Source organism: Amblyomma mixtum, chromosome 7 (assembly GCF_055824585.1).
Source record: "Amblyomma mixtum isolate Tamu chromosome 7, ASM5582458v1, whole genome shotgun sequence".
Classification (NCBI taxonomy): domain Eukaryota; kingdom Metazoa; phylum Arthropoda; class Arachnida; order Ixodida; family Ixodidae; genus Amblyomma; species Amblyomma mixtum.
Genome location: NC_143018.1, coordinates 144647853 through 144669870, shown reverse-complemented (window position 1 = coordinate 144669870; position 22018 = coordinate 144647853). Strand labels below are relative to the sequence as shown.

Below are 22018 nucleotides of genomic sequence, written 5' to 3'. Positions count from 1 at the left end.
GTATACCGCAGAAAATTGCACGTGTTTCTCCTTCGACGGTGCCTGCAAACTTTATTCCTGTAGACGTGTCAAGTGCAGTGACGCGGGAGTGTTCTTCTCTCCCCCTCCCAGGACCCATGCCTCGTGGACGGCACCCTGCGCGCTAACCTGGACCCTCGCGAGCGTCACTCGGACGAGGAGCTGTGGCGGGTGCTGCAACAGGCGCACATGGTGCACTTCGTGCGACCACACCCGGACGGGCTGCTGCTGCGGACGGGACCCGGAGGCGAGCGACTCAGGTGCTCCGCTTTCCGCGCTTGGCGATAACTTTGTGGTTCCAGAGCTGGAGGCCCGTCTTTCGATCTGAACGACAGGCTCGTCGCGTTAAGCGGCGACGCGGTCTTGGAATCCGGAAAAATATCGGAAAAATTAATTTTAAAAACATAAATTCTTCTCCTTGCATGACTCCCTTTAAAAGGTGCCCGGAAGTTTCTGTGCTGAAATCGACCGGCAAGTAGTCTAAAAAAATTGTTTCGTGAAGCGCGCTTGCTGTGCATTGGGGGAGAAACGATTGTAAAATTCGCGTATTTCTCCGTTACCGTTTTCTGGCACCATACACAGCTCTAGTGCGGCTGAGATTACACACACACACACACACACACACACACACACACACACACACACACACACACACACACACACACACACACACACACACACACACACGCGCGCGCGCGCACGCACGCACGCACGCACGCACACAGGCGCACGCGCGCGCGCGCACGCTTGAGGAACTTTTCTTTGGTGCGACTGAAACAGTGTGCATAGCGGTCGTTACTTGAAACCTACAATGCGGACACTGGTCAACGCGATGCCCTAGAACTTCGTGCCAGCTGATGGAAGCAAGCGTTGCGAGAGCCTTTGGCAGAACGAGGCAGACAACAACCCTGTGCCTTGTCCTCGCAGCGTGGGCCAGCGGCAGCTGGTGTGCCTGGCCCGCGCCCTGCTGCGGAGGCCGCGCATCCTTGTGCTGGACGAGGCCACCTCGCAGATGGACGGGGACACGGACAGCCTCATCCAGAGGACGCTCAGGGAGAGCTTCGCCCACAGCACCGTGCTCACGGTGGCACACAGGATACACACCGTGCTCGACTACGACAGGTAAAAGAGGAGGGCAGGCCCCTGTCCACCAACAGCCTCCTATTCTGCCGGCTGCTGCTGACACTTTCCTTTCAAAGTAGCAGAACCTCCTCTTCCTTTCTTCGCTCTTCCAACCACCTCCTATCCGCAAGGGGCGGTCGGGTTTTCTCTAACATTAATTGCATGGCCTCTTCTCCTCTTGTTTCTCATAACCACTCGACCTGTAGAAATCGAACAGTAAAGCATTTAAGTAATTAAACTGTCATTATTTATATAAACATGGCGAACTGCACGTGGCACGATCACAATCACGATTCTGTATCCACATGATTTTAATTGGGGGTACTACCGAACATTTCGGGCCATATTTTGTTTGCTGCTATGGAAACCTACCCACCGAAATGCACGGCCTTCTGCCAGGCTAAGAAACGAGACAGAATGCTTCACATCCTCCTCCTACCCCGATTGTGCGGATGTCGGCGCCAACGTGAGGTAACACAACTGTTGCCTTCAAGATGTTTTGATGTTACAAAAATGTTAAACCGCGCAAGAAGCGGTGATCTGTTGCAAGCACGGCTTGCACTGGCATTGAACTGCCTCAGAACAAACACAAATAGCCGCCGTAGCCTCTGAGCGAATGTGTTGGTTCCTGCCTGAGGGGAAGTGTACTGTGCATCACATTATGGTTAAGCGCCACCGGCTCGAAAATCAGTTGCCGAAGTTCGTTTTCGCCGGGCGGCGAAAGCTAGATTGGAGAGGTCATAAGGATGGATTAGTGTTGGCGTGCCTTATATAGTCTCAGTTCTAGACAAACGTTGAGGTCCCTACCTCTATGCAGGGGTATAGGGCATGATATAGACGACGAAATTAATGAAGCGAAACTGAAGAAACTCGGATATTAGAGCTGGCGCTCTAAAAATCAAACCTGAAATTTCTTCAAACGAAAGGAACCATGTGTATTGCTTCATGTTCACTCCAAGAGACGTAAGTATGCTGAGCCTACCAGCAGGGCAACATAGAATCGCCCATCAAGTCATAACTGCCGGGTCTGGCGTAAATTTTTCCATTGATTGAGCTTTTTAGTTACGCTCTAAATCGCCAGTATTAATGTGATACCGTTAGATATCATGTGAAGAGCTAAATCCGCCGTCTGACGACAAGAAATTCGCTGATTGTTCGGCAGAGGTCACTGACCGTGCGATGCCACACAACAATATACAACAGCGGATACTTGCTACAGCAGCTAGCAGCCAGTCCGAACATGATCGTTGATGGACCGAGGATTACAAAGAAAGTGGCGCAAATTCATAAAGAAGTTGCAACAGCAGGTGCGACATGTGTAATTTAATCCTGTCGCAACCAACTCTTAGTGTGACTTAAGCGTCCCTGCAGTTTCTTTACTGGCTTGTACCACCATGCAGCAAAACATACTGCATTATGCCATTATTCGCACTTTTCAGGGCGGCTGTTCAGGCAGATTGGCTTGTTAATACAAAACTTGTGGTTCGTGACGACACGCTCAAGAGATTAAAAATCGCACGGAGGAATAAATAACAAGTGAGGCGTGAGATAACGAAACTCAGTAACATAAAAGAACTGAAAGAGGAGTGTGTGAGTGTTTCATTGATGTCGCCCTCAAAGAAAAAGATGGCGTATCTTGAAAATGAAAAAAATAAAACTGAGTGGCGTCAAATGTACTGAAGTGCTGTGATTAGCCTGCTGCAGTTCTGCTTTATTCGGCCGGAGCTCCGTTTCATAAAACCTGCACCTGCGTACATAAACGTCCAACTAAAATCACTTGAAACTTTGCGCTCCTCTTCTATACCCCCTTCTGTACGTGTCTTTACGCGGTACAAGTTCCATCCTTCTTATTTTATCCGGCAAGCAAAAGGGAAAGAAAGGCTCATTATGGCATACTCGTATATGACGGAAGCCAACAGTCACCGAAACAAAGGAGCACTCGGCAGGTTTTTTAAGGCGAAAGCCTTTAATGCCTCATACTGTCGTGACCAGGACGTGTTAGCAAATGTGTCCGCGTTTCGGATGCATGCCTTATATGGGCATATGCCAATCAACAGCCAATCGATGCTTAATCGGGTGGAATCGAAAGACATCGGAACATGATATTGTCACAGATGGGTCCTTAATCACACAGGCTAGGAACAGACCGCAAACAGAGAAGCAGAGTCTCAGCTCCGACCACACGCGAGTTCCACACTTCTTCGTCCTTTCGGCGCCGCCCGGTGACACCTGGCGGCATTATTCCCCTCCCCCAAAAAAGAAAGCAAAAACGTGGGCGCACATTGAGTGAACGGGAGGAAGTAAGCAAGTGAACGGTCACATGCCGCTCAACGGCTGCAGGTACAAATAAAAAGAACACGCGGAAGAGGCTACGCCCCTTACTGCGTACAGTAAGGCTTCATGCGCAGTACGTGCACGACCTCAGGCTGAGGTCGACGGCGCGAACTCGGTAGAGTGCCATCGGGGAGGACTTCATACGTCACATCCGTGATACGGCGCAACACTGTGTACGGTCCAAAGTAGCGGCTCAGGAGCTTCTCCGACAGGCCTGGGCGACGTACTGGGGTCCAGACCCACACTTTGTCGTCGGGGTGGTACTCTACGTGTCGATGTCGTTGGTTGTAGCGTTGTGCATCCGTGACCTGCTGCCGTCGGATGTGCATACGGGCCAGTTGCCGGGCTTCCTCTGCGTGCCGGGTAAACTCCTCGGCGTCCGACGTGAGCTCCCGGTCGTCAGGGGCGCACGGAAGCATGGCGTCGAGCATTGTCTGTACGCCGCGCCCGTAGACGAGGCGAAACGGCGTAAAGCGAGTCGTTTCCTGAAGCGCCGTGTTATAGGCAAACGTCACGTATGGGAGGATCTCGTCCCAGGTCTTGTGCTGTACATCGACGTACATGGCGAGCATGTCCGCTAAGGTTTTGTTGAGGCGCTCCGTGAGCCCGTTTGACTGCGGGTGGTATGCAGTAGTCTTGCGGTGGGTCGTGTGACTCAGCTGGAACACCTCGTGCATGAGCTGTGCAGTAAACGCAGTGCCCCTGTCGGTGATTACGGAAGACGGGGCGCCGTGTCGTAAAACGATGTGGTGTATGAAGAAATGCGCGATTTCCGAGGATGTACTGCGCGGCACCGCCTTGGTTTCCGCATAGCGCGTCAAATAATCAGTCGCAACTATAATCCACTTATTGCCAGATGCTGATACAGGAAATGGGCCCAGAAGATCAATGCCGACTTGGTCAAAAGGTGTGCGAGGTGGTTAAATTGGATGGAGCAAACCTGCAGGCTTTAGCGGTGGCGACTTACGACGCTGGCACTCACGGCAACCTCTGACGTAGCGATGGATGGTCGCTGCAAGTTTAGGCCAATAATAGGCCTGACGCACTCGGGCGAGCGTGCGGGCAAATCCCAAGTGGCCAGATGTGGGCTCATCATGACACGCTGAAAGGATGTCGTCGCGGAGGTCTGATGGCACGACTAGGAGGTAGGTCCGGTCACCGTTACGTGAGTTTTTCTTGTAGAGTACGCCATTGCGAATACAAAAAGAGGACAGGTGGCGGGAAAAGGGTCGAGGTACGTTGGAAGCATGGCCCTCTAGGTGATCCATGACAGACCGCAGATCAGCGTCAGCACGCTGCCTTGCCACGAAGTCCGAACTGCTGACCACACCTAGGAAACGATTGTCGTCCTCTGTGCTGTCATCAGCCTGCTCGACGGGTGCGCGCGAGAGCGTGTCGGCATCTTCGTGTTTACGTCCGGACTTATAGACAATTGTATAATCAAATTCCTGAAGGCGAAGGCTCCAGCGTGCCAGGCGGCCTGATGGGTCCCGGAGATTGGTCAGCCAGCACAAGGAATGGTGGTCTGTGACGACTTTGAAAGGGCGACCGTAGATATAAGGCCGAAATTTCATCGTGGCCCAGATGACGGCGAGGCACTCCTTTTCTGAGGTGGAATAGTTGATTTCGGTGGCACCTGGCGGCGCCGAAAGGACGAAGAAGTGTGGAACTCGCGTGCGGTCGGAGCTGAGACTCTGCTTCTCTGTTTGCGGCCTGTTCCTAGCCTGTGTGATTAAGGACCCATCTGTGACATTTGTGGTGGAGTGCGCTGGGTACATCGCCCTGGAATATGTCGCACACCCCTCCTAACACCGAGGACCCCAGACCTCTCCCTATCGACACGCCAGTGCATCGGGTCAGTCGCGGCAATCTAGGACTGCCCCCTGAGCATGGGCTGTTGGAGACTACCTCGACACCTGGCCGGCTGCCTCCTGAGCTCAGGCCATTTGACACTACCTCGGCGCCTGCCCCTCAACCAGTCATGCAAGGCGCCGCGGTGGTGGTGGTGAAAACTTTCATATTGTAAAAAAGAGTTTGGGAGCCACAGAGTGGCCCCGCTACATGGTCGGCGTCCCTAGTCCGGGACACCGCACGACGAGGCCCCGTCTCTCGCCCGTTTCACCAGAGCCCTTTGGGACTCAAGCGAGGAGCAGTTGAGGAGGGCAGTCTCCCATGCCTCTCTGGAAGGGGTAGGGGAAGGGGGGAGGTGGGGATTTTGAGTACATGCCCACACCATGTGGAAGATATCACAGGTCTCCCCACAGTGTGGGCATCGCCCATCCGTGTTAGGATCGTAATGTTTTATTATTGCAGGACAGAGTAGAGTACCTGTCTGCAGGCGCCTTAAAGTTCGCTCCTCCGTCTTACTCAGCCCTTTTGCAGGGGCAGGGAAAAGGCGGTGGTTGTCGCTATAATGTGTTAATATTTCCCTGAATCGCAGCAACGGCTGGTTAGTCTCCGAGCCAGAAGAGCTGGGATGAGGAGCCCGGTGAGTAAGCGCTCGGGCAGCCGCGTCAGCGGCCTCATTACCTCATAAGCCCTGGTGGCCAGGAGCCCAAATGATTCGTTTGGGTGTTGGATCAGTGGCAGTCCGTCGTAGAATACAAGCAGCTAAGGAGGAGATCTCCCCTGCCAAGTAATGTTCACATGCTTTTCGGGAGTCCGTGATGATTATTCTCGAATTGGCGTGGGCGGCAGCAAGCGCTATCGCTACTTCCTCGGCCCGCATTGAATTCGGGGCTCGAAAGGAGAGTCCATCAATGTGCATTTCCTGGTGAACGACAGCGGCCGAGTAAAATCCCGTGGGCGATGGCCCTGCTACGTCTACATAATGTACACCGGGTCGGGAGCCGTGTTGTCTCTCAAGAGCCCGAGCCCGCGCTTGTCGTCTGTTTTCATGCATGTCGGTGTCCATGTTACGGGGGAGCGGGGAGACCCAGAGCATATGGCGCCATATTACTGGGATACGCTCCGCCTCCTCTGGAGTGCAGTCGTGTTGGATGTGTAAGCGGTTTAGCAGGCGGCGCCCAGCAGCCGTCTGCGTGAGCCGCGTGTATTGGTTCACGAGGTGGGCCTCCCGCAGCTCCTGGTAGGAGTTTAGCACCCCCAATGCCTTGAGTTTGGCATTAGAGGTAGCCACCGGGAGATCCAGGGCTCGCTTAGTTGCCTTGCGGATGATGGCGTCTATTCGCGCCTCGTCTTGCTTAGTAGTGCGGAGATATGGCACGGCGTAGAGGGTCCGGCTAGTCACGAAGGCATAGACGAGCCGAAGCGCGTCCCTGCCCCGCAGACCACCCCGCTTGTTGGAAACGCGGCGGATCATGCGCCCTACCTGTTCGCCTACTCTCTTGAGTTTCGCAATAGTGGAGTCCGGTCTGAGTCTCTGGTGAATGAAAAGGCCCAGAATACGGAGCTCCTCCACCTCTCTAATAGGACCTCCTGACAGAGAGATGTGTATTGCTGTCCTATCCTTTGGGTTCGCTCTGACATGCAGAAGCTCTGATTTCGCTGGAGCACATTGGAGCCCACAGTCATTAGCATACGCATCGACTATGGAAGCAGCCTGCTGAAGGCGGTCCTCCATGTCCCCAAGGCTCCCGTGAGTGGTCCAAATTGTAATATCATCTGCATATAACGCGTGTTGAATGCCTTCCACCCGGGCCAATTGGCTTGGGAGGCGCATCATAGCAATGTTGAACAGGAGCGGTGATAACACTGCTCCCTGAGGGGTACCCCGTGTTCCCATCATGTAAGGGCCGTATTCCTCGCCCTCAATCCGAAGAAAGGCCTGGCGATTAGACAAGAAATCTCTTACATACGCGTAGGTCCTAGCCCCACAATCGGTAGAACTCAAGTTGGCCAGGATGCTTCCGTGTTTCACATTGTCGAAAGCCCCTTTCAGATCAAGGGCGAGGATGGCTTTGTCATTGTGTTGCATAGTTGTGGGTCGTATTACATCCCTGTGCAGCTGGAGAAGGACATCCTGTGCAGACATGTGAGGGCGAAACCCGAACATGGTGACTGCAAAGAAGCCCTTACTCTCCAGGTATGGAGAGAGGCGATCCCGTACCATCGTCTCCATAAGCTTACTACACCCTCCACAACCCACGGCTACCAAAATCCTTTCACGGGACTCAGCTGGAGGACGTGGAAGATTGGCTCCTCCAGTTTGAACGTGTCGCCACATTTAACCAGTGGGATGAGGCCGCCAAACTGAGGAACGTTTTCTTCAGCTTGGAGGACGGTGCTCGGGCGTGGTACGAAAACCGTGAGGACGCTCTTTTGTCATGGCATGAGTTCCGACGTCAATTGCTCGCCGTGTATGTCAGCGCTGATCGTCGGGAGCGAGCTGAACGCGCCCTGCAGTCCCGCATGCAGATGCCCAATGAAACGGTTACCATGTACGTCGAAGACATGACGCGTCTCTTCCGACGGGCTGACCCAGCCATGTCGGAAGCCAAAAAGCTGCGCCACCTAATGCGTGGTGTGAAAGAACAGCTTTTTCGCCGGCCTCGTGCGCAGCCCCCCAAGCACTGTTGCCGAGTTTCTAGCAGAGTCTTAGCTCCGACCGCACGCGAGTTCCACACTTCTTCGTCCTTTCGGCGCCGCCCGGTGACACCTGGCGGCAATATAAAGGGATTTGATGAGTAAATGACTCATTGGTATTTAGTAGTAAAGAAGTGGGACTGTGCACCGCGCCTATACCTTAACTATCACTAATTAATCAGTGTACTAGTTAAGGTCACGTTAACTGTCACTAACTAGTCTCATGAAATGTGCAAGTCATGCTTAACTACCATTTCTTTTTGTTGCCAGTGAATGTGAGCTTCTTGGTTTTGGTCGCGCGTGTTCACCGGCACGTCACTTAGGTGATGCTTTGTAATGAATGTTTCTTGTTATTTTAAAATTGTCTGTTTATCGTTCACTACTAATTTGGTCGGTGTGTGAGTAATAATAAATTAAATATGATAAAATAACTGTAAACTATAACAAACTGTAGTTCAAAGTCAGCTCTATTCCTTCTTCTGCTCGCCTCTTATGCGCCTCCTCTTTTACGGCGCGTTCACACTTGGGGGGTTTCGGCGCGGCGGCCAGCTAAATCCGCGCCACCGAAATGCTGCCTCGTTCATACTTCGCGGCACCACGTCACCGCTCCTCGTCTGCGTATCGTCTGCTCACGGCGTACACAGATATGACAAGCGATTAATCGATGCTGTCTACGTACCATAACCGTATGCACGCTTACGTACGCTAAATGCTGCTATTTTTTTCGGACGTTACGCCATTTCCAACTATCTCACTTTAAAACATAGACGCAACGATGCTTAACCTAGTCAAGTTAGGAAGGGAACTATTGTTGTCATCAAACCGACGCCCTCTTAAGCCTAAAGCGGGGCAGACTGTCACTCTAAATAGAAAAATAAAGCATTTTTATTACTCGAACCTTTTCTTTTGAACGAGATGAGACAAAGCGAAGAACAGGTGGCCCATTTATGGTCAGTGAACACGCTGAAGAAGGCAGCAACAACGACGAATCCAGTCCGAAGCGAGTTGTCATCGGCGGAATTTTTTCCGGCGCCAGAAATCGGTCCTTGACGGATCGGGCTTTTCCGCTGCATAGGCCTGATTCTCACAGCCGGTCTCCTCTACGGCGCGGCGGCGACGGAGGCTGGGACGGCGGCCGCAACGGAAAGGATTTGTGTTCTAATCGAAAGAGGCGCCGGACACCGGCAAACCAGTTTGGATGAGCAGCCAGCGTTCGCTGCTCACTGCTTTTTCTCCCTCGCTGAGCAGCGAGCAGCACTTTCTTCAGTGCCCGCGCACCCACGCACCCGCGCATCGCCGCCGAAGCCGCGACGCTCGCCAGCGCCATCTCTTGGTCGCAGCAAGCAAGCGGTGGGTCACGTGAAGCGAGCTCGCGCTGTGACTGGCTCGCTCTCCGTTGGGGCGGGCTCCGTCGCCGCCGCTCGACGGAAACGTAGAACAGGACCCGGCGGCACCGGCCGCCCGATTTGGGGGGGGGGGGGGGGGGGGGGGACGGTCCAAAACCAGCCCCCTCCGTCGGCTCCCTGCGTGACGGAGGCGACGGAGCAAGGGAAAAACCGGCTGTGGCCAAAACCAGCCCCCTCCGTCGACTCCCGGTGGTTTTGGACCGTTTTCCCCTCCAAATCGGGCGGCCGGTGCCGCCGGGTCCTGCTCTACGTTTCCGTCGAGCGGCGGCGACGGAGCCCGCCCCAACGGAGAGCGAGCCAGTCACAGCGCGAGCTCGCTTCACGTGACCCACCGGCTGCTTGCTGCGACCAAGAGATGGCGCTGGCGAGCGTCGTCGTCGGCGGCGGCGATGGGCGGGTGCGCGGGCAGGGAGAAAATCATGGAAGAAGGAAAGAACTGAGAGGCCCTGGCGTCAGTTTTTGTGAAGCCACTCCGCAACCGGAAGTTGGCTCGGCTCTCCTCACTATCTTCTTTCTCCACCGAGCTGCGGGGCGGGGATGCGCGCGGTTCGCAAGCGCTTCGTAAAAGAAAGGTATCAAAAAACCGCGCCGCTCGCCGCTACACTCCTACACCTCCCTCCCCGTAAACACGCACCTAGACACAGACCGGCGCACAGGTGCGGTGAACTTTTCCGACGCCAGGCGAAGAAAGACGACATTGCGCGCCGCTTATAGCTCAGCTCACCATCCTCCTCGGGCTACCGTACACCCGTCGTGTGGCCTTCGAACGCTGCTCAGCATCGCCGAGAGCGGCTTCATGTTTCTGTGCTGTTTGGTGAGGTGCGAAAGTTCGCTGATCAAAACAATCAACGCTTCTTCGCGTGTCGAAGCGCGGTTCCGGAGTGCCACCTTTTCGCGATATTCATTTCAATGAATCGATCGCTCCGCGTAACGACACCAAGTTTGACGAATAAAATATCAAATGAGCGGTTATTTGCTGCATTTAAAAGCAATCTTAGATGCGTGCGTAACGTCACGACGCCAGGCATGTAGACTTTAACACGCAAGGCCGAACACACCGTGCCGAAAGCCCGTCCACCGCCACCGAGAAACACTCGGGCCCCTAGCAACAACGACGCTAACGACGCCGTACGCCGTTGCTAGTGGCCCGAGTTTTCTTAGCAACAACGACAACGTTGCTAGTGGCCCGACTTTTTAAGCCTAAATTTTGACGTCACTTCCGCCACATTCTTGCCAATGCATTGGGAATACGAAGGGCCTCTCCTTAGTTTTCCTTCCTCCATGGAGAAAATAAAAAAAGCCTGCTCGTTTTTGTACTCTCCGTCGGGAGATGCACGCGTCTTGCGCCCCGAAAAGCGCCCGCTGTCGAGGAACAGAGAGCGGATGACAGTTTTACTTCATATGGCAATATGCGAGGTGTTCGAGCCAAAACGGGTCTCCGAATGATCATTGTGTTTCCACTAGGCGTGGGATATACGATAAATGATTTATTTTTTTTTCGGGAGGGTAACGAAGTGGGGGACGAAAATACTATTGCCAGGTTTAAAGCGAAGTGAAGGGGATGGCTGATGCAAAGGGGAACCGTCCAGGTGAAGAAAGGAGAAAGGGACGAGAGAGGTAAGGCAGAGATAACGAAAAGAGCAGAAAAACAAAATTCCGTTTACCCGTTGCTAGCTCTTGTGGCCTCATTGTTTTTATTAGCCGTTTAAACTGTTTTGCTAGCTTAATTCTTGTATGGCTGTATAGAGACCAATCTCTGAAGCCATTGATAACAGAGTTCATTACCACCCTACATGTGTTCAATTTCGTGCATATTGGCCTGAATACTGTGACTGCAGCACTCATTTCTGCAGCGGCTTTAAAAGTAGCTTGCTATACTCATATATATTTGTCTTGGTGCTGTACGCGTGGTGTTTCGCTGAAAAAACTGGGGAGTTGCGTAGAATCAATAAACTAACTTCAAACTTTTCCACCGCTTGCGAGATCGCATCGTTTTTTTTTCTGCGATAAGAGCCAAGCGAACCAAAGCGCAAGCAGACGACAGACGACTTTCACCGCTACTTCGGACACCGGTACCTTCGGACACCGCCGAGCAGTGTTTTTTTTTTTCGCGCGGAAGAAAAAAAAAGGCACTGATGTAGAGTCACGTGTGAGCATCGTGCGCCGGCCCAAACTGGTTTGCCGGTGTCCGGCGCCTCTTTCGATTAGAACACAAATCCGTTCCGTTGCGGCCGCGGATCCCGCCTCCGTCGCCGCCACGCCGGAGAGGAGACCGGCTGTGAGAATCATGCGCGGCGGCGGATTCCGCTCGCCCTCGCCGCAAATGTCCAAGTGTGAATGCGCCTTTAAACTGTTTATTTTTGTTGCCTAAAAAAAAGAACACAGAAGCTTTTATCTATTCTTTGTAAATAGTCAGAGCGTTTTACGCCAAGACTAGTCATCCCCATGGAAATAATATAGAGGAAACTGTGGCACCTTGGGGAACGCAACATAAGTGAAATAGAGGAGGATTAAAGCATTTAACTTTCAGGAACTAAATTTTGCCACTTTTAAACATGAAAATCGTGCTAAGGTGTACGGAAACGCGCTGCTGCCCTCACACGAGGAGACCAGCGCAGGCACTGGGAATGAAGGATTTGCAGAAAAAAATCGAGGTATTCGTGCACCGATTGAAGTGCTAAGACCCTAAATTATTGTTACCTCCAAGAACGTGGGAGAAGTCTTAAGGTTCTTGCGCGAGAATACGACACTGAATCAGTTCAGAACGAAAAAAAAGCGCGAAACAATAATATTTGGCAGCTGTCCCGGCTCAACGAACTTGCGGATGACGTCACCAAGCGCCTACACAGAGCTTGTGCTTGCGTTCTTCTCGCCTCGTCCTTGTTACTGCTGGGCTGCAATTTTTCAGTATACACAGAGAAGCTTGTGATAATCATGACCAGTGTAAACTGCGCTTGGCTATTTCGGTAGACTATGCTGAGCTTAGTGGGCTCCTAAAGCTGCTCCTCGCTGCAGGATGTGCCCCACTAGTTTCGATGAAGCTCGTGATATGTGCAATTACTCGCGCCACTCGCTGGAGTCGCATTGCAGGCGGCTTGTGACACATGTCTGGGGTTGAACTAATCGTCTCCCGCAACTTTTCTCTTCTGATTTTGAATTGCGGCTGGAAAAACAATTTGCGTCGATCAATTGAAGCGCTGATTCCCAGCTGCTGTGACACAGCAGTGAAGCTGTTTTCATTGCATGGAGAACTTCGTTTTGTTGTGAAAGGCTTTAGAGAGTGTTTTTCTTTCTGTTCCGCGCTTGCAGGTTCTTAAATACCACTTTTTTTTTTTTTACAGAATACTCGTCATGAGCGACGGAAAGATTTTGGAGTTGGGACGTGTGCAAGATCTCCTCCAGGACACCAGATCAGCGTTCTTCATGATGGCAAAAAGTGCTTCACTCTCACAAAACAACAAAAATGACTTTGCTGAGGAAGCCACCGCGGGAATAGAATTCACCAGACTTTGACAATCAGTGCTTTTCCTTAGGTCTAAGCGGCCACATTCCAATGTTGAAGCTGTGACGAGCTGTAGGAAGCTAATATTTTGAGCAAAATAAAGATGGTAGCCGTCAGATTGTCGGAATTGACTCTGAAGAAAGCTGGGGCATGTGCCTTAATGAATGAATGCACGAGGGGAAGCATACAGTATTTTTTGCAACATTCAAACAGCAACACACGCAGTTCTCATTAAGAGCTTGTTTTTTTCTTCCCGTTTTGAGATCACGACTGCAGGCTCCGATATGTCGACAAGGAAAAATTGAGCAAACAAAAAAATCTGAGAAGGAGAGCGCCTTCCCGCCTTGCGAGCGCCGAAATTCAGCCAACGCTTTCGTTCACATCACATTTTCTTTACTGACCCCAAAGCCTACTCCGCTTTGCGCGCGGTTCTCATAGAATATTTATTGATAGAAAAAAAAAACGCAGTCGCCCTCTTTCCCGTCAGTAAACCCTCTATCTCTTCTTCACAGTGAACGCAACAAGTAGAAAGCGGCGAGGTAAAAGAAGGCAGGTTTGTCTGGTGAATGAAGATGTGCCCGAGTGACCATACCTGACAAATAAGTGGCGGATGGCATTCATGCCGCAACTTTGACGCGTGGTTTCAGGTTCAATCTGCGTCATGCTTTCACCACCCCTACTGCTATCCCGGCCATTCCAATGTGCTATCCGCTGAAACTTGATAGCATGAGCATTTACACGCACGTCCGCCGACAACCCAGGCGTGGCTTCCATCCATGACCACATGCCAGCCCCCTGAACGTGCCTCGCGCTGCCTACATCGTCATCGGTTGGGGCGCACTTTCTACCGTGGTCACAGCACCACCTGCTGCTGTACCCCGTGCCCCGCGCTTCATGCGATCTCCGTCTCCATATGGGCTCCGAAACGACACTCGGCGCCGCTTGCAGCCGGGGCGTGAAGGCCCAAAAACATGCTTCGGGATGGACCCATGGAATACGCGATGGGGTCGTTGACCGGAAACATCCCGAAGCCTGTGCCAACGTATTTAATCGGCATAAATTGGCTCAGTTTACATCGTGCAGCGTAAAGTTTGAAACAGCGATATCAGCGGCACCTGCCCGTGTTTGTGACGCTTCACACATGAACCACATTTGATTTACAGCACAGCTCGATGTACGAGCGTCACCACCCTACCGGAGCCACAAGAAACGGGCATCCGCGCCCGTGTTATATGATATTATAAGCCGGAGTAGCAGTCTTAATGCAGGTGGACACTTGGTCCTTGCCACGAAGAGCAGGAATTAGAAGGTGAGAAAGGATGAAAGATTTCAAAAGCTAGCGACGTTTAAGCTAGGAGTTAATTTTGAAGTCATTGATGTTGGTTACGGAAGATCGATGGTGTGGATCTTTAATCCCTCTGATGGTGAGGTGATCCGGCAACACGTTACGCAACAGACTGGACAACTTCTTCGGGGCGCTATGTACTTTATTACAAGGGCGCTCGCCAGCCACCTGCCCTCCGATCTGCCTTTCACGCGGAAAACTCGCCCTTAAATCCCCTTTCCCAGCATTCTGGGAACCCTTTTTGTATGCAATAGGAAATGCGCTAGTGACAGCCAGTTATGAGAATTTCGTTCAGACCGAAGGAGCCAATAGCACGCCGGTGATCACGGGTGGTTGTCTCGCAAGCACCACGCGAATTCCATGAAGTCGTTGCGCATTTCCGCTTGGTTACAGCAGAGAGACACAAACGTACAAAAACGCTAGCCGAATCACAGGGAAGGAAGAACCGCAGGTACTGCCCAGGTCGCGCGCTCCCCCCTTCGCTGCTCGCTTCTAGGACATCCGGTCTGTACCCTCTCAAAACCAAGGCGCCGGTGTATTGGCCGCGTGTTGCGGCCCGAACACGACCTTGCAAGGCCGGACCTCCTCACTGCCGGGTAGCGGTCGTGGCCGTCAACTGCCGCGTTTCTTCAAAACAATCCCATTTCGGCAGCGCCGAGATGGCGGCTGCTCGAGGAGCCCCGACAAACACACAAAACCAAGGGGGCCAAGCTACCAGTCTCGGGATGCGTGCGCGATGGGCCCCTGTGGAACAACCCGGGAACTCAACTGGACTTATGGGTAAGTTTTTGGAGCGAAAGGGAGATCAGAGCGGAAGGTCGCTGTTGAGCGTCCGCGCAATAAAATGCACAGTGTCCCGAAGAAGTTGAGTAAAGCGGAGATTTGGGCGAGTTGGCACGTGTTTGTTATGCTCGAAGCGCAAAAATGACGGAACGAAAGACGAAGGTAGAGACGAACAAGCGGTGACTACCGCCTAGGTTTATTGAAGTAAGCGACATATATACACACCGAGATCAGTAATCACAATTACCTAACCTGTTTTTATCACTTTTTTTTGTAAATCATGCACACTTTTGCTGTTTGCAGTACCTCTGGGTACCAGTAGAGATACAGATATTAAAACATGGGCAACTGGAATCGCAAGAATGTCTGGAACAAACTGAACTGGATGTACCTGAATGCCAAAGCTATCACAGCTGCTACTATTTTTAACTGTCTAATTACACAAGCAACATCTGTGTCTATTAAACTGTTTCAAAATATTGAATTAGAACTACTGTGTCTTATGAAATGAGAATGATTTCCTGATATTGGTAGAAAAGAGAAGTTTACGAAGTATTGAAAGTATTTGGTAGTTCGTTACCTCTGACTATAATTCTACTCAGCGCTTGTTTGTTTGCGTGTTTCATCCCCTGTCTTAGTTTTTCGCGCTGTACATAATGTTGAACGTTCACCAACTCGCCGATTTTTGGGTCCGCATAATTCTACTGATGTCAATTTCAGTCAAAGTGCTAAAAGACCGTTTTCCAAATACAGAGTTGATTGTTTTCCATATCGCATCAATATTGCTTGATGGAGAGTTGAAATCTGGGTTAGTTGGTGCATACTTATGAAAAAACCAGTCAAAAAGACGGGGACAAAGGAGAGACGAGGCACACACAACGACTGGTTTAGCAACTGTGATCATTCCTTGCACGCTTTAACTGTTTTTTTAGACTGTTGCGGTGCTGTTTATATCGTTTAAGAGTCGCAGCCTCGCTGTCGACAAGAAATTTTTTGTACATAAAATACATAGTTCTAGTTTTTCAAAGCAGATCGCTACTCATCCACGGCTTTAGGGAACAGTTCAGGGAGAGTTCGGGAACAGTAACATCTTTTTGTTCCAGAAAGCAATAAAATACTCTGAAAAAGAATGGAATTCTAATGCAGTAACAGAAATACAGCGCTAATAACAGAACAGTATAAAGAGGGCACATAATACATAAATTAGGCCAATAGATACCTTCACGACAAAGGGATTGAAGGCTTTTTTAGGTAGACGTCAAATTAGTAATCAGATATACGCCATGACATCTCAAACAATGAAAAATTGCACTAATAAATATTTATTAAATCTGCAGCAAATCAGACATTTGGGCTGGTTGGTGTGAGTTCTGTTCTGTTTTTTTTTTCTAATAAACCTTAGTTGCGAGTCAGCGCTTGTAGTGTCTCCCCTCTTGTTCTGTGTTTTCTGTCTTAGTTTGCGCTGTTTTTTCCACCATTTATTAAATCTGTTGTTTTTTATATGTATTCTAATACGGGAAGTCAGAGGATAGGAAGTGGAATGAAGAGAAAGAAGAAACCCCCAATGTGGCGTAGTATAACGGAGTGACTGCGCATTGCCATCCACGTGAGCGCAGCTGTAGATGCTAATGAGTTATAGTTTTTACTGAAATCTGCTCCACGCTGCGGGTTTCCTGCATGCACTATGGAAAAGCATGTCAAGCCGAAGATTTTGCGTCCGCAGCTACTGGGGCTCGCTTGATGTGAATTCAGCCGCCTACGTGGCATTACGATTCTCCTCTAAAGGCAGCTGTCGATAACGCTGACAACCAAACAAGCATATATCTTCGCGCTGCCGACCTCGCCAAGGGGTGCATCAGCCGCACAGCGCTCAGCCACGTTCGCCCTGCACCGCGCCATGTTCTGGCATACAGCTGCTCCGTAAAGAACAACTTGCGCAGGTTGTGTGCAATGCAGTAAAGGCGTACTGGAAGCTTTAAAAATGCCAATATCAAAGCTGGTTCTGTGTGCCGCTTCCTGTCTGAACCGCAGGTGTTCTGACTCAAACCCTCTACGCCCTGCAATGGCCCATGCGTTGCCGAGTCAATTATAGGACTGCTCTGAACGAAAATTGTGCTTAAACATTTTGACGTTGTGTTCTTGCGCATTGCATGAAGAGCAATGACTCAGTGCACACGTTGTTGGCTTGGAGAAGGTGGCCAATTGTGCTAACGTTGGGTCTTGCAGAGGGTGGCTCATCGGTTTGACGTTCCTATTGTCTTTTCAGCCCTTAAGTAGCTTGCTCACTTGGGTAAGCATCACTTGGGATAAGAAAAACAGTGCTGTAAGAAGACGCATAAAAAGCGTTTTGTCGGCTGTATCAGCAACGTCGTGTACGAGATAATCCTCTCCTGCCGCCAATCATACATCGGACAGATGGGTCGAGGTGTGAATGACCGGCTCACGGAGCACGCAGGACATTTGCTAAGAATGAACAGACGCACCTTGCGGACAACTGCATTGCTTGTGCCGCCGTCAGCACGCTTAACACGAACGCTTGATGGCGTGGCTTGGACAGGCTTAGACTGACGCCAGCGCCGCGAAGCGTTGGCCATTCTTTCCGAGACATCTAGGTATGTTTGCGGCATCCGGTGACATCTAAAGCTCAGCTTGATTTGACTGGTCGACTTGTCTTTCGCCTGTGTCTCACCGGCGGGGACAGTGCGCTCATCTAACAGTCCCGTCTCGACACGTTTGGCTCGTGGCTGCGGTTTCACGCGCAAGCAATATATATTGCGGTTTGCTTATTGCGGCAAAGCGACAAGACGTGAGACAGTTCGTGCGCCTTTCGATTCTGGCATCGAAGCTGTCGCTTGAAAGATATGAAGGTCAGAAAAGGCAGTGAAGACGGGGGTGTGTGGTATTTGTAAACGTTGGACAGGAAATGAATGTGGAACTCCGGTGGTATACTTACAGGGGTTCTTCATTTCTTATTTCTCGGACAGTGCGCATCGCATCGGGGTGCTCTCGCAGGTCCGGCTTCCTGCTTAATCCACGCTGCTCTAGAGATCCAGAGTCAGGGCGTAAGAGCTGCGCTGGTCCTGAGCAAGGAAGACGCGTGGATGAGACTCAAACTAAGCTTTTAATGTCTAATTATTATCGAAAAGCGATAAGGGGCCCCATGTCGGCTAAGAAAGCGACTCCTTAGGCAAGATTTGTTTTGTTGCATGGCATTTAAAGTACCAAAAGGACTTAGGCTATGAAGGCTAGCGTAGTTGCGGGCTCCGGAAAAGTTTTGACCGCCCGCGGCTCTTAAATATGCACTTACATCGCACAAAACACGGGCCTGTGGCGTTTCGCCTCCATTGAAATGCGACCACGGAGGCTGGGATCGAACCAGCGGCTTTCGGGTCAGCATCCGAGCACCATGACTACTAATTAACCGGGGCGGCTCTGCTCGTTAGGTTAGGCTGTTAGAAGCTTGAAACGTTGAAGGGAGCGTATAGCAAGTGAGCAGTTTTAATGCGACAGAATCACAGAGTTGGCTTGTAATGCAGAGGTATGCCATGACCTATTCAAAAATAAAACAACGCAGACCAAGGCACTCTAATTTATACAGTAGATCACAGCGAGGAACTTTGTCGAAAGCCTCTGAAAAATCTAAATAGAATATCTACCTGAACAGAGAAATCAAGCACACTCGATAAATCTTGCGCTGTTGAAACCAGTTGAGTTACCGTAGACATAGTTTTTCTGAAGCCATGATGCAGGAAATTACGATTTCCAAAGAAACCTTGAATGTTAGAAGCACTAGTGCTCTCAAACATTTTGAAACATGTACTTGCTATTGAAACAGGGCTACTGTTTTTTTAAATAAAGCTGGTCACCCCTTTTATGAATCGGTGTGACACGTGCAATGCGCCAAGTAGCTGGTATGTCGCCTGTAGTAATCGACAGGTAGAACATATCAGTAAGAAAGCCTGAAATCTGCTCAGCATAACGCCTAAGAATTGCCTCTGGAGTGTCATCATGGCCTGTGGACTTCTCAGCATCCAAATTAATTAACATGGCCATGACACTATCGCAAGTAATTAATAGAACTTTCGCTGGGATCGTTAGGAAAACCTGATATTCAGTATTCCTTTCGGGAAAAAAATATCTGAATATAACGACTAAAATTTCTGCAATTTCATTTGGTTCATTGTTAATTTGATCTTGAAATTTTACTCCTCATTACAATGGTTTATATGACGTCAAAATTTTGAGGGGTCACTTACGATAAACTCCGCTAGCGTTTCATTGAAAAAATTACATCTTGCATGCCTAACCTTTTTTAGCAAATCATATTTTCTTTCATTGAACAATGCTGTGGTCGCTATGTGCTGCTTTCTCAGGCGCTTAATTTTAATTTTTATCAGACTGATATCTCGATTAATACAATGGTTCATGCGGCGCTTGGAAATTTTCTTTCTTGAAGCGAATTGGTGAATGCAAACTTCTGCCGTTGCTCGAAAAGTCTCGCCATAAACGCTCTACGATATGACTTACACTGTCAATATGCATCTGCAGATAGGGAATTATGGCCGTATAACCTGCCCTGTTGTAATTTTATTGCGAAAGCAATATTGAAAGCACTTTTCTGCCGTCGGCGGAGGTCGTTCCTTCGCTGTCACGTGGCACGACCACGTGACAGCGTGACGTCACGACCAGAGGAGAGCATGGGCCCCAATTCGTCTCTTCGGCCGTAGTCGTTCCTTCGCTCGGCTAGCGGCTACCACGTGACGGCCTCCTCGGCCCGCCGCGTGAGGGCGCTCGCTAGGAGAGGATACACAGGGTGCCGCAGGCGCTCTCCGCTTAGTCATGTCTGAGGAGTTGTACAAGGCGTCGCTGGAGCGACGTGCTGCGCCCAAACGCCGGCGCCGTGCCGAGGAGACAGATGAAGAAAGATAAAGGCAAGAGCGGTTGGCTAAGCAACGCGCCTATGCCGCAGAATGGCGAGCCCGGCGGCGTTCTAGAAGTTCTCTTTCTTTCAGTCGTAACAACAAGGCATCGCGCCGAACGGGTGGTGGCGTTCCTCCCTTCCTTTACGGTGCGGTTAGGGTGTCCACCGAGATGACAGAGAATTACTGCGCCATTTCGTTTCCTCAAAAAGCCGGTAGCCACGCGTGACCTGTAGACGCAGCGCACTGCGTTCCTTCAGTTGGAGGCGCTGCGCGCTTTCGGAACCTACCAGGCTTAACCAACCCTTACAAAAATGACTTTTGAGCTTCAGTTGACGCCTTGTTGAGCTCCTATTGAATCAACTGGAAACCAACATGAACTCAATGTATGTTGAGCCTACTCAACACCTGCTACACGGAATTTTTGTTGAGCGTAGTCAAGAGATTTACTGTTGAGCAATTTCTGTTGGATTTAAGTTGAACCATCTCAAGGCTGCCGTTTCTAAGCCTAACTAAATTAAATCATTTCGACATGCATCGTGTAAACAGAACCTGATCACGTTACACATTAAGAACGCATGCAGCACCCGTTAAAACTCTCATAAACAGCTCAAAGTCATTTTCTTGCATTGAAAAAAGTGCAATATGCTCATTCAGGCCTACCTACTTTGGAGGATTCGTATGTGATCTCATAAAAAAGGGCGCTTAATTAATGCTTTACTTAAGTTGTTTATGGATGAATCAAGGTCATCAAATAATAGACCGTTGCATATGAACTTGATTACTTCTACTACACATAAAATAAATAAATATTAATAGTAATCACTGACATAACTTTGCTGATCGGCAGGCCACAACCAGCGCAGGTCCGGACACCCCTGAGTAGGACTATATAAGGGCGAAGCCGAGGTTGCATTTAAGATCGTAAGATGAACTGTCAGTTCTTCCTATAGCCTCGTGTGCAGTACTGTCCCATGCTCTTTATCTGATGGATGTGTAGGGCTAGAATATATGTATATATATTTATATACATACGTGTTTGTGCGTATGTGTGGAGCACTACGTCACAGGGGATGACGGCTTCACGTGAACGAGAAATTGCAGCAATAAATATGAATATACCGCCGAAAACTGCATTGGTAGTCGGTCCATCTGGCGCAATACGAATGTATTTTAAGGATTTTTTGCTTTTTTACCGCAGCCAAGATTCAGAATGGCGTGTTGATTCACTCCCGTAATTCCAACATGAATTCAACATGAACGCAAAGCAGAAATTTCATTGCGAATGCTCAACTCTAGCACAGTGGCCACTTTTCCAATGAGTTTCAACTCGGCCTCAATAATTCACCAACACTAGCCCATCCTGGTCACAACAAAAATTCAACATGGCGTGTTGAGTCTGCTCATGAGAACTTCAACACTGTCTCAAGAAGCATTTTTGTAAGGGAAAGCAAAGCCCCCGCCAATTTTTTAAATTAAAGTTGATGGCACACATTTACCATTTTTACAAGCTGTTTTACTCTAGGAAAGATATATTTCTTAAGGTCAGATATTCAAGGTTCCACGGGACCTATTCCGTTACCGAAAATTTCGATAATAGGTAGTAGATGTACAATTGAACCACCACTGGTAAAATTTTTTGATTATCTGCTTGAGGTTATGAAAGTGCATTATATATATTAGTAAGTCACCCGCAACGAAATATCCATACTGCATGCGATTCCAGTTAATACAGGACAGATGAAAAGCCATAGTAATAACATAGTTTTTACCAGAATATATTAGCTGATGATCATATAACTTGCACAGAAAAAAAATCGTCTAGAAGACCGTGTATTGTGCGATGTCACTGGACGATAAAGAACCCCAGGTAATCGAAATTTCCGGAGCCCTTCGCTACGGCGTCTTTGAAGCCTGAGTCGCACTAGATCGTTAAAACCCCATAAACCTAAAAAAAAAAAAAACAAGTGATCGGCATTTGGCGGTCGATACACTGCGCAAAGGAAGAATATTCGCCCCACGGGGACACATTTAGGAATAGGCT

The 22018-nt window shown here is 50.0% G+C and overlaps 1 protein-coding gene across 1 annotated transcript in view; it reads left to right on the top strand.

Annotated features, from left to right (window-relative positions):
- Positions 1-12949, top strand: part of LOC149337773 (multidrug resistance-associated protein 1-like) — a 266100-nt gene extending 253151 nt beyond the window's left edge. Inside the window, exons 24-26 of the mRNA XM_089553512.1 lie at positions 112-278; positions 946-1140; positions 12767-12949. Coding sequence (XP_089409638.1) covers positions 112-278; positions 946-1140; positions 12767-12938 — 534 coding nt within the window. The 3' untranslated portion in view covers positions 12939-12949. The remainder of the gene's footprint in view (positions 1-111; positions 279-945; positions 1141-12766) is intronic.
- The last annotated feature ends 9069 nt before the right edge of the window (positions 12950-22018 follow it).